Here is a 13,351-nt window from a genome sequence, read left to right as displayed (position 1 = left end):
CCGAACGTCATAGACTGCCTTACTTTTTAAGATTGTTTCATTTTCCCCTCACTAACAACATGTAGTGTGACTGTAATGTAGTGGTCCTGTGTAATGCTGGTCCATCCATCATTTGTTATTGCTGCACTGTGGATGTTTTTGAGAGCATCAATTACATTCTGCTTTTCAGTGTCATACCAAGCAGGAATAAGCTGGTTGGCTAAACAGTCCCTAGAGGTTGGTTGGTATTTGGGGTTAAGACACTTGGTCATCTCCCTAAAATGAAGAAAAACTAAATGGAAATGTAATATTCTGTTCAAATGAACACCTCTGAAACGGTCTTATATATTTCCCTCTCTGTCTCTGCATAAAACCCAGCTATAATTGATAATTTATTAGTTATATTTATAGTATACTAATTTACAAGTAATAAATAGTAATTCAGTTAACTTTGTAATAAATGGTAGTTCAGCTGCTTGCATGTACCTTAAACACCTACCTTAATCATAGGGACTCAATGGTTGAAAAAGGATGTAAACCTTTCACTATAAATAAGTTGCAGTTGTCTTCCTTAAACAGTCGAAAACATTACATGTTTATAAACATTGCAATGTTTAGTCATATTGCTATTACAGCCTGCTTTGCATGTAATTAGCTTGTCACATGCGTTACATTTTGCTTCATCATCATTTAACCTTTCAAAATGAAGCCACACTTTTGACTTTCTCTTCGCCATGCTGGTCAACAAGAAAATATCTCACGCAAGGAGTAAATGAATAGCGTTGTGTGTGAGTGAGCATTGTGAGTTTGTGTGTGAGTGAATGTGTGTTCGAGTGAGTGTATGCATTAATTGGTTGCGCTTCTGGAAGCGGCGGACAATGTAATCAATATTCATGGTGAGACATCGCTATTAAAGGATACGCTCCCAGCGCTCTGCAGTTTGCACACACATTGCAAAAGAACCGCTTTCGGAACCGAAACGTAGGAATTTAGCACAGTTCCGGTATTTTTTCAAAAAAACAGAATTGGTTCTGCATAAGAACCGTTTTCGGTTCCCAACCCTAATGAGGAGTCTAGAAGTAGTCAATCAGAGAACAAATTTTATTTTCGAACATGAAAAATTTTCCGAGGACCAGAGCTCGGTGACCTCATAGCTGACTACGGCCATGCATGCGAGTACCACAGAAAAAAGCATATCACCAAGAAATATGCAAATCAGTGCAATCGTTTTTCAATAAACCAAATGACCCACAGGCTGACAAAGTTTCGGCAGCAGAAGTGACGAGCATTTAGCATGCCGTACATCACACACAGTCATATCGCTCTATTGACTGCAGTAACAAGTTAGCCCCAGTAATTTTTCCAGATTCTGAAATAGCTACGAAAAAAGCTGTAGAAACTTTGGTTGATATTTTGGGTCAGGTGGTGTCTTAATCTTTTAGTCGGTGGGTTTAAAAGTAAATATAGGCAATATATTACAGAAAGCTTGAAATGTCTACTTTTAAACTAAAATATTTGAACCAAAATAAATAGGCTACTCTCTGATTATGTAATCCATATGAAATGTGAAAATTTCTCTCTGGTGTTCATGGCGAGTCCACACCGTCAACTTCATCTTTGCAGCTACACAGAAAACACCAGTTTATTACTAAACAATCAAATGTCTTCTTGCTAATTTAGACACATTCATAATTACTTTAACCGGTTCTTTGTCGCAAGCCTTATGTGTGCGGTCATAACGCTTATTATCCAGGTTTCAACTTGCGCCCCCACACAACCAAACACATATGTTTGTGCGGCCCACTGCAACAAAATGTACTTACCCTGCTATTGTTGGGTTAATAACTTAGTACTCAGAAGATAGATGGTTTAACTGTATTTATTGGATGAACTAGGACTGTGCGATATGGACCAAAAAAAAAAAAAACTAAAAAAAGTCATGAATGCATTCAGGATGAATTTGAAACATATTTCCAAAAGAAAACCAATTAAAGTTATCAAAGAGTTGTAAAGTCTCTAGAACAGACATAACTAAAAAAAAATCACTATGTAAAGGTGTAACAAGATTAACAGACTTAATGGCAAAAATATAAATAAATCCCATGTGCAGGGATTTTTTTTTCATTTGCATTGTTCATAGAGCTCATTAATTGTAGCGGTACCTCAGGTGTTGAAATAGATTTGTTATATATTATACAGGTTCACACGGACTCCATCTGCAGTGCATATACAGTATGTTTATGAGGTGCAGAAGCAGCAGTAAGAGCGCATTATTATAACACGAATGCACATAAAAAAAATGCATGAGCGCGAAACTCTCTGCTCGCATGCGGATTCCTTTGCTCTGTCACAAAACCAGCATTAAACGGGCCTCAGCCCCTGCCTTGACAGGATGTCTTCTCCCTGATTCTGATTCCCTGGGATGTATGTTACCTTGAGAGACAGCAATTTCCCCTGGGACCACAAGAGGATCTGATTCACCAGTCTGCATAGAGGGCGAGACCTCAGACCGCCTTGATGGTTTATATAGGCCACCACTGACATAATGTCCATCCTCACAAGGACGTGGTGACCCTTGAGATGCGGGAAGAAGCTCCTCAGAGCTCTGAACACCGCCAACATTTCCAGGCAGTTTATATGCCAGGAAGAATGATGGTCCTGCCATTGACCTCTCGTACAGCGGCAATCCATGACCCCGCCCCAGCCCGTGAGGGAGGCGTCTGTCGAGACGTCTTTGCGGCAACATGATGCTCCCATCATGGGACCTATTTTAGATTTAGTTTGAGAGCTCTCAGGGCCTCCATTGAAACTGTGTGTACGGTATACTGTCCATGTCCAGAAAGGTAAGAAAAACATCATCAAAGTAGTCCATGTGACATCAGAGGGTCAGTTAGAATTTTTTGAAGCATCAAATATACACTTTGGTCCAAAAATAGCAAAAACTATGACTTTATTAATCATTGTCTTCTCTTCCAAATGAATCATTCGATGTAACCGGATCTTTCTGAACCAGTTCACCAAATCCAACTGAATCGTTTTAAACATCTCCAATACGCATTAATCCACAAATTACTTAAGCTGTTAACTTAACGAAGTTAACGAAGTAATTAATGTACTCAAACAGTACACTGATTGAACTGCTGTGAAGAGAGAACTGATGATGAACACCGAGCCAAGCCAGATAATGAACAGAAGACTGACAGAAACAGTTCTTGACTCGAGAAGAGTAAATCTTTTGGTTATGGTCTTTTGATATTAGGTTTCTCCAAAAAAGTAATATCTTACAGTCTGTCATCCTGCAAAGAGGCAAGAGAACCAACAAGCTTTTCCAGCTACTGTATGTTCCAAAAATGTTAACATAACGCCGATCTGTCCAACCGATTGGCAAGATATCCTGCAGACTGCCACAAACGCTGACACACGGGCACTCAAACAAAGGGTATAGTTCTCTGCTCTAATCAAGAGGCTCACATGGAGAGGTCTTGAGTGTTGGATTACAATCAGAAGTGCAGAAAAAATGGACCGGGTGCCATCACCGGTTGCAGGCAAAATTACTGAAAACAAATGTGCAAAATACTAATTAGAAGAGCGTTTGGTTCAGGTTGTAAAAATGTAACTCCCCAAAAGACATAATATTTACAATTTATTAACTTTTTTATTTATTTATTTTTTAATGATTAAGCTGTAGTAAATGTCCGTAGCTGTAGTGTACATTCGCAAATATAGAAATTGTGAGTAAAATGAAAAAAATATATATATTAGATTAGATTAGATTAGATTCAACTTTATTGTCACTGCACATGTAGGTACAAGGCAACGAAATGCAGTTAGCATCTAACCAGAAGTGCAATAAGCAGTAAGTACAGAATAAAGGTCTATAATATGTACAATAACTATACAGGTAAGTATTATGGACATAATTTACAGATATTAAATACTATAAGCACGATATACAGATAGGTGTACTATTAACATACTATACAGATGGGCTATGTAAAAGTGTATGTACACCATAGGCAGAACTATGAACATAATTTACAGTATTGCAATGGACAGTAAAGTGCATAGAAAATATTTCAGTGTGCAAATGGATTATACAGTGTTCCTGGATGAACAGACAGCAGTGCAAGTAATAACAAGTTACTGTTTTTTGCTTGTTGTGAATAAATAAATAAATCAGAGTGTTGAAGAGGGGGAGGAGTCTATGTGTGGTGTGGGGGGTGTTGAGGGGTGTCAGAGGGCAGAGTTCAGCAAGGAGACAGCTTTAGGGAAAAAGCTGTTCCTGAATCTTGTGGTCCTTGTCCGGAGGCTCCTGAAACGCCTCCCGGAAGGGGAGGAGGTTAAACTGTCCGTGGTCAGGGTGAGAGGAGCTCGTCGTAGACAGCGTTTCCTCTGGATGTCCTCAAGAGCAGCAAGTGGTGTCCCTGTGATGCGTTGGGCAGTTTTCACCACCCTCTGCAGTGCCTTGCGGTCAGCCACTGACCAGTTCCCATACCAGACTGTGATGCAACTGGTCAGGATGCTCTCGATCGCACACCGGTAGAAGTTCACCAGGATTGATGAAGACAGCTGGTTCTTCTTCAGTGTCCTGAGGAAGAAAAGGCGCTGGTGAGCCTTCTTGACCAGGCTGGAGGTGTTTGTGGCCCAGGACAGTTCCTCCAAGATGGTGGTTCCCAGGAACTTGAAGCTGGAGACACGTTCAACAACCATCCCGTTAATGTGGATGGGGTCATGAGTGCTTCCATTCTTCTTCCTGAAGTCCACAATGAGCTCCTTGGTCTTATTGGTGTTAAGGAGCAGGTTATTGTCAGCGCACCATGTGGCCAGGTGCTGTATCTCTTCCCTGTAGGCAGTCTCATCATTGTCACTGATGAGGCCAATCACCGTGGTATCATCTGCAAACTTAATGATGGAGTTGGATCCATTCACAGGCTTGCAGTCGTGGGTGTAAAGGGAGTAGAGGAATGGGCTCAGCACACAGCCCTGTGGTACTCCAGTGTTAAGTGTGATGGTGGTGGAGTGGGTGTGGCCTGACCGAACATGCTGAGGCCTGTTGGTCAGAAAGTCCATAATCCAGTTGCAGAGGGAGGTGTTGGAGGTGTTAAAGTCCAGGTCTCCAAGTTTTGTGGTCAGCTTGGAGGGAATGATGGTGTTAAATGCTGAACTGAAGTCAACAAACAACATCCTAACATACGTGTTGTTATGGTCCAGGTGTGTGAGTGCAGAGTGCAGCACTGTGCATACTGCATCCTCTGTGCTCCTATTTCTGCGGTAGGCAAATTGGTGTGGGTCCAGTGTGGGTGAGAGGCAGTCTTTGAGGTGTGCTAGGACCAGTCGCTCGAAGCACTTCATAATGATGGGTGTGATTGAGGCACATTGGAGAGGAGTGTTTCGGTACTGGCACAATGGATGTGGACTTAAAACATGTTGGCACAGTTGCTTGGGTGAGGGACATGTTGAAAATGTCTGTGAAGACCCCTGCAAGGTGCTCTGCACATGCCCTAGGCACACGTCCAGGAATGCCATCCGGGCCAGCAGCCTTGCGTGCGTTGATCCGGCTCAGTGCAGTGTGGACATCTGAGGAGGTGAGTTTAAGGGGTTGGTGGTCTGCTGAGGGTGAGATTTTGGTGGCCATCTCCTTGCTGTCGCTGTTGAAGCGAGCATAAAAGTAATTTAGCTCGTTAAGGAAGAAGATGTCCTTGACTGTTGGTGTGGAGTTGCTTGACTTGTAGTCACTGATGATCTGGATGCCCTGCCACATGCGTCGGGGGTCAGAGTTGGAAAAGTGTTCCTCTACCTTCAGCTTGTAGCAGTACTTGGCCTTTTTGATGCCCCTTTTCAGGTTAGCCCTGGATTTACTGTAGGCCTGAGCGTCGTCTGACCTGAAGGCAGTGTTGCGGGCTTTCAGCAGAAGTCGAACCTCCTTGTTCATCCATGGCTTCTGATTAGGGTATGTTGTTATCTGTTTTTCTGTTGTTACACTGTCAATGGTGGAGTTGATGTGATCCAGTACAGAGGAGGTGTAGATATCAATGTCCGTGTGAGAGCCACAGGCAGCCTGTGAAGCAAACATACTCCAGTCAGTGTGTTGAAACCTGTCTTGAAGTAAAGAGTCTGCTCCAGTTGGCCACACTTTGATGGTCCTCACTGATGGCTTCACACGGTTGATGAGGGGTGAATACTTAGGGGTGAGAAACAAAGAAAGGTGATCAGACTGTCCGAGGTGGGGGAGGGGGCTCGCGATGTAAGCTCCATTGATGTTTGTATAAACATGATCCAAAGTTTTGTCTCCTCTGGTGTGGCAGGAAACATGCTGGTGAAATTTGGGGAGTACAGTTTTTAATTTGCAGTGATTAAAATCACCCGCGACAATAAAAGCAGCCTCTGGGTGAGCAGTCTGTTGTTTACTAATGGCTGCATGAAGTTCGTTCAAAGCAAGCTTGGCATTAGCATCCGGTGGAATATAGACTGCGGTTATTATGGTGGAAGTGAACTCCCATGGCAGATAAAAAGATCTACATTTAACCATGAGAAACTCTAGGTTAGCTGAGCAGTGTCTCCCAACAATGACAGTGTTCGTACACCAAGCTTTGTTGACATAAATGCACAATCCACCACCTCTTGTCTTGCCGGAGTCATCTGCCGTTCTATCTGCCCGGAGCGTGTAGCGTCCTGCTAGCTCAATAGCATTGTTGGGTACGTCGCTGTGTAGCCATGTTTCTGTGAAAACCATGACATTGCAGTCCAGAAGTCTCTTACTGTGGGTGATGCGGAGTCGTAACTCATCCATTTTGTTCACCAGTGACCGCACATTAGCGAGGAAAATGCTGGGTAAAGAGAGCCGGAGCGGTGTTAGCTTTAGCTTGACTCTTAGACCTCCGCGCTTCCCCCGCCTTTGTTTACGATCTTGACGCCGCCTGCGAGCACTTTCGCCCGGCCAGGTAGAGTGCGAAGCCTCGGGTGTTCTAGCGATCTCTGGGATGAGTCGAAGATTGGTGATAAAACTGCTGGTAAAGTCCTCACCGATATCCAAAAGCTCCTGTCGGGTGTATGATGTTAAAGTAAAGCTGTTCAATACGAACAGACCCGAGATGAGCAGGAATAATACTGCAAAATTGCAAAAACTGGAGAGACGCTGAGCCTCGCGATGTGTTCGCGTCGCCATCTTGGTCTGAATACATCGCGAAGCTCAGCGTCTCTCCAGTTTTTGCAATTTTGCAGTATTATTCCTGCTCATCTCGTATTATCCAAGATTTATACTTTATGGCAGGGATAGACAACTCCGGTCCTGGAGGGCCACTATCCTGCAGAGTTTAGCTTCAGCCCTCATAAAAACTCACCTGCCTGTATCTATCTAGTAATCCCGAAAACACTAATTGCCTTGTTCAGGTGTGTTTAATAAGGGTTGGAGCTAAATTCTGCAGGACAGTGGCCCTTCCAGGACCGGAGTTGTCTATCCCTGCTTTATGGTTTAACCACAAAACATTTCATTCAGAGACATGCATATTTGCGGAAAATGGTATAAAAAAGGCTGACAAGAATGCAGAGAATACCTTTCTATAAACTTTGCACATTCATTTTGAATACTCTTATTTGTCACTGACCCATCAGCACCAAATTGCCTTGCAAATTGTGTCAAAATGCCCAACATCTCCCTTTTTTCCAAATATTATTTGTTGTCATTAGATAGTTTAGACAGAAAAAGAGTAGAAGACAGGGAGAGGAGGACAAAACCCTCCTAAAATGGCTAAACATTTAAAGTAAATTTATCAAATGAATGCCTTCGGACCGTCATCTATTTTCTTGTGCCTCTTCCCAAAACAGAAGTTGTGTTACTCTTTATCATAGTTCATATCCCTTTAGACAGAATATCACTACAGAACCATATACCACAATATAGCTATTTACCCTGCTCCCCCACGCGCACAAATTCCAAGACTTAACAGAAAAAGCATTCACTAAACAGCTGCTCAAGACATTTATGGTGGTATTGTTATCTAGAGCTCTTTCTTTACAATGACAACAGTGAAGTAATACCTACAGAAAATACATTTATGTTTTTTTTGCATCAGACAAAAAATCTTCTAAAACTGACACAATATAATACGACTTCAATATTCCATCAACAGTACAGCGAGATTTCCATGACACACACACGCACACACACACACACACACACACACACACACACACACACACACATATATATATATATATATATATATATATATATATATATGTATATGTGTATATATATATGTATATTTACATACATACATACATACAGACAGACACACACACACACACACATTCAAAGAGTTTTCTTTATTTTCATGACTATGAAAATTGTAGATTCACACTGAAGGCATCAAAACTATGAATTAACACATGTGGAATTATATATGGAACAACTGAAAATATGTAATATTCTAGGTTCTTCAAAGTAGCCACCTTTTGCTTTGATACCTTACTGCTTTGCACACCCTTGGCATTCTCATGATGAGCTTCACTTGTTGAGCTTCACCTGAAATGGTCTTCCCCTAAACCATCCCGACTGGCTTCAGGTCCGGCTACTGTGGAGGCCAGGTCATCTGGTGTAGCACCCCATCACTCTCCTTCTTGGTCAAATAGACCTTGATGCCTTCAGTGGGACTCTACAATTTTCATAGTCATGAAAATAAAGAAAAGTCTTTGAATGAGAAGGTGTGTCCAAACTTTTGGTCTGTACAGCGTGTGGTAATAACAGTTTTACCTTTAAAGCTACCCACAGGAATGTGAACAGATGGATTTAACATTATGTCTTGGGTCACTGCACAGAGCTGGTCCAATCGTCCTCGGTGCAAGAAACCCATCTTGCATTTCAGTTGAGAAATAATGGTTTTCATCCCGTAAATCCGGGTTGGAATTGCAGCTCACAGCTGTCTGACTGGATCAGCAGTTGAAGATGCTTACGGAGCAGGAGCTGGAGCCCTGACAGCTCTGGAATCTATGTGTCGCTGGCTTGGCCTTCTCCACAGCGGACCCTGGCATGACTCCAGGTCCTTTCCCAAACCCAGGTGGTGGCTTATGAGCGCACCGAGATGCAGCACCCTTCCTGAGCATTATGCTGGAGCAAAGAAACTCACCATAAAAATGTTTGCATTAGGATGTCAATTATGGCCCATCTATTCTCATTTCATTCAAGACTATCACAAGTCATTCTTGCAACTTCGCCAGACCTGGTCTATGTCAGCCAGCCAGATAATGTTAACAGCGTTCACAAAAATAATGTTCGGTACATCATAGAAAACCAAATGTTTAAGTTGGCAAGGCATAAAAACACATGTGCATGATCAGTGAATGCAAGATGTAGCAACAGTGGCCCAATGAGTCAAAAGACAGTCTGTCAGCGAACCCGCAACTCTCTCACACTGGCTTCCAGCCCATGGGACATCTGTACACTTCACCCAAAAATAAAAGTTGTCATGATTCTCCACTGTAGTAATGCAAACATGCAGTGACCAGTATGGGGGACTAGAAGCACCACTTAAAAGATTTTTTTTTTTTTTTACATAAAATATAAATGTTTATATTTTACTAAAATATTTTATTAATGCATTAATAATTTAAATAAGCAGTTATAATCATTTTGGCAAGAAAGGCATCATAAACAATATTACATAATTATTAAAATCCATATTGCAAGCGATTTGTGTGATGTAGCCCGAATGTTCTGAAAGCTTTGTTTGACAAACATGCCTTTGGTTCTTTTGTCATGCGACCGCTTAATCTAGCAACTTTTTTATACCTTATATATAACACAAAGCTAGAAACTTGGAATAAGTCATATAAAATACTTTTAAAGGGCCTGACATTCCCTAATTTTTCCTTTCATGTACCTTAACCATTATCATGAGGTTTGCATAGAAGTCACGTCTCGCGCACTTTAATACCCTTTGAATATAACATTCACTTTTTCATACTGGAAGTTTCTTGCTCAGGGACACATTGGTGTCTCACAGTGGATTCAAACCCGGGTCTCTCACACCAAAGGCATGTGCCTTATCCACTGCGCCAACACCAGCAACTTCTTAAAATTACGGTTGAACCATTGATGTTACATGGACTATTAACAATTTCCTTACTTTTTCTGTATATTGACCATGTTAATACCCTCGCTGGAGACTCAGATTTAATAAACATATCCTAATTTGTGTTCAGAAGATGAACAAAGGTTTTACTTGTTTGGAATGACATTTGAGTAATGACAAAATTTTCAGTTTTGTGTGAACTATCCCTTTAACCACCATTTAACTTGTAATTTTATGTTTCAATGCAAGAAAAATAGAAAAAATAGATAGAAAAATGCAAGCCAATAACTTAAAATGAATAAATTTACACTGCATTATATTATATATGTCCATATATGTTCCATAGCACTTGAAAGACTTTGCTGAAATTATTTTATTTTCATGACAAGTTAAAATTGGTCTTGTGAGTACCTATCTTAAAAAAAAAAGTGTAATATGTAACTCTGAGAAATTTACTATTATGCGAGGAGATATACTGTACAACAGTTAGGGTATTAACAAGTAAGCTATCTTGCTTCATATATTTAGGGACAAATGAAGGAGAGTCAGCCATCATCAGATGTGATCTGATCTATAACCAAATTTCTCACTTGTTTACATGCTTTCCACCAATATCAGAACAGAAACTAAAGACTACCTTAAATCCAACAACACTCTTTTCCAGTGTCTTTTCTTGTGAATGCGATGCTGTCATATAAAGAGAGTGTAGTTTTAAAACTGTCCTTTGTCTCCATCTGCTGGTCAGACCTTTTTAGCCGTCTTTTGTTTGTATCCATCGTCAGTAATGAGACCTGCATAGATTTGCAAACTATGTTAAATATGTCTTTCTTATATATATATATATATATATATATATATATATATATATATATATATATATATATATATATATATATATATATATATATGAAATCACTTCCAAGTACTAGCTGAGATTGCACAATCCTGAAAGCCCGCCCACCTCGAGACTTTTTGTACTGTACCTAACTTCCTTAAAGTGAAAGTAGACTTTCTCCAACTCTTCAGTCTCAGCAAGCTGTAAGTACACTTCTGTTAATTCATGAACTCAACTTACTTGAACAGCTTGGACACACTAATTGGAATGTGGCATAATTATGGACTGAATTTAGTTTTATTAATACAATGCTATAGGCTAATCAAGATGCACATATAGATGTGGTCATAGAGATGTTGATAATGCGTAAGAAATATCAATTATATGTGTTTTTTATACTTAAAAAGTCGAAATGAATGCATTCTTTAATAAGTAAAATTTTATCTCAGTTGTATTATACTGAGTAGCCTCTATCTGGACACTTTCTCCTCAGTACTTCTATTTTGGTGTTGAATTCAAATATTTGAAAGCACTGAATCGAATCACTAGCTGTAAAGACAAAGGCACCTTTGGAGCAAAGTCTTGCTCAATAGTGATACTAGTTTAACTTCTTTCCCTGTTCCTTAGAAACAGATGGGAACTAAGCCATGCTGCTTTTGTGTGAGCAGCCAACTACCTGAAAAAAAATGTCATCATAAAAACAACCTTAAAAAACTGCACATTAATGAACAAAATATAATGATATTTAAGCTGAAAAACACAAGCATACCCTGTACGTTTAAAAGCATGCAGTAAACAAGATGTAATGGATTGCAGATTGGAGATTTCTAGATCAAAAAGAAAAAAGAAAAATTTAAAATAGGGGAATTCATATTTGTTTTGCTGAGAAAAAGGAAGATACTATTAATAGCTATGATTTTTTTTTTCTTTCCAGAATGTGTTACATTTTGGGATAAAACAAAATGACAGCTATTGAAGTCCAGGGAAACCCACAGACATCGAGACCTTGCAGATCAATTGGTCTCTTTAACAACATCAAGGTAAGATTCCAAATTTAACGTCTCAGGTTACGTATGTAATAATGGTTCCCTAAAAGTGAATGAGACACTGCAACCTGTAGAGTTCGCTATGGGGGAATGCCTTCAGCATGACCGGTGTTTGAAGCATACATCTAAACACGACAATAACATTGGCCGGCAACAGCCTGTGACGTCAACACCCAGCACGACCACAGTATAAAATGGCTCTGGGAGAACACGTCATCCGCTTCTTCGTATGAAGCTTGTGTCCAAAGCATGGCAATGGAACAAGAGGATGCAGTGTCTTGTTCCCTTCTCAGGGAACCATGGTTACATACATAGCCTGAGATGTTCCCTTCTGAGGGAACTTCGATCTGTGTCATCTACTTAAAGAGGTCACTATGGGGAACGGTATACCCATGCTGTCATGCTTAGGGGAAGGCATGCCAGAAACCACGGCGAGCACTAAAAATGCATAGACGCACTCCCTTACACTATCTAGCCTGACATGCACGTCTTAAAAAATCTAACTATGGATCATTTCTATTCGGACTGTGATTGGTCTGCTAGAACCCCTCCCTCCGTATGTACTAGAGTTTTGTGTGTGTTTATGTGCACTTTAATATATTTTATTGTTACACTTTATTATATAAAATAAAACAAAGCAAAGAAAAAGTGTATTATCATTTATTATACTAAATAGCATTATACATTAGTAATTGTCCATGACAAACAATGTTGATCTGCTGTAGTACAAGTCCTTGTGGAGACTGAAAGAATGCTGCCATCTCCTGTTCTGTCGTTGTCTCCTTTTGTAGTTTTAAACAGGGCTCTAAACCAGTTCAAGAAATAAAAATGAAAACCAGAAACGAACGAAATTTTGACAGGAACAGAACCAGAAACAGGAAAAAAATAAAATGTTATAGTTCCAAACAGAATCGAAAATTTTAAATGGCCACTAACCGATCAATAATGTTATTTTATCGTTCCATTTAATATTTGAAATTTGCTGTCAACCAATCACGAATTCCATCAGTGTGGCATATGCAAATGTGATGCTAAACACAATGAGTGAAATGTCTGCTCAGCTGTGAACTCATCATAGGCAAGTCTCAATGGCAATGCACCGCCTTCAAGGCCGGAATAAGACCAAATTTGGGCTGAGATTCTGCAGCACAAAAAGGGCCTATTTTTTTTCTCTGCGTTGGTGCATGTGCATTTGACACTTAAGCTCCAGCATGCTTAGCCTTTCCTGGCCAAGAAAAGAGGACAGCAGCTTTCCTTTGATTATTCACAACTTTGAGAAGCTCTGCTTGCCGGAGTCATTGGACACCATTATGCACAGATAGATGTGCAACCCAATTTCAACATTTGGAAACATCTCAGAAAGATTCAACGATGACAAAAGCTTGTTCAAACTCTGCTGATTCGTTCATGAATGCAGCAAA

General features: G+C 40.3%; 2 protein-coding genes across 2 annotated transcripts in view; both read left to right on the top strand.

The window, feature by feature from the left end:
* Positions 1-13,351, top strand: part of LOC127986006 (uncharacterized) — a gene marked incomplete at its 5' end in the record, with an annotated part of 403,871 nt that overhangs the window by 150,674 nt on the left and 239,846 nt on the right. The window lies entirely within an intron of this gene.
* Positions 11,010-13,351, top strand: part of slco2b1 (solute carrier organic anion transporter family, member 2B1) — a 34,092-nt gene continuing 31,750 nt past the window's right edge. Inside the window, exons 1-2 of the mRNA XM_052588173.1 lie at positions 11,010-11,087; positions 11,819-11,924. Coding sequence (XP_052444133.1) covers positions 11,847-11,924 — 78 coding nt within the window. The 5' untranslated portion in view covers positions 11,010-11,087; positions 11,819-11,846. The remainder of the gene's footprint in view (positions 11,088-11,818; positions 11,925-13,351) is intronic.

The sequence above is a fragment of the Carassius gibelio genome, chromosome B21, assembly GCF_023724105.1.
Source record: "Carassius gibelio isolate Cgi1373 ecotype wild population from Czech Republic chromosome B21, carGib1.2-hapl.c, whole genome shotgun sequence".
NCBI lineage: Eukaryota > Metazoa > Chordata > Actinopteri > Cypriniformes > Cyprinidae > Carassius > Carassius gibelio.
The sequence above is the reverse complement of the archived record's forward strand: the minus strand, read 5'-3'. Positions and strand labels throughout refer to the sequence as shown.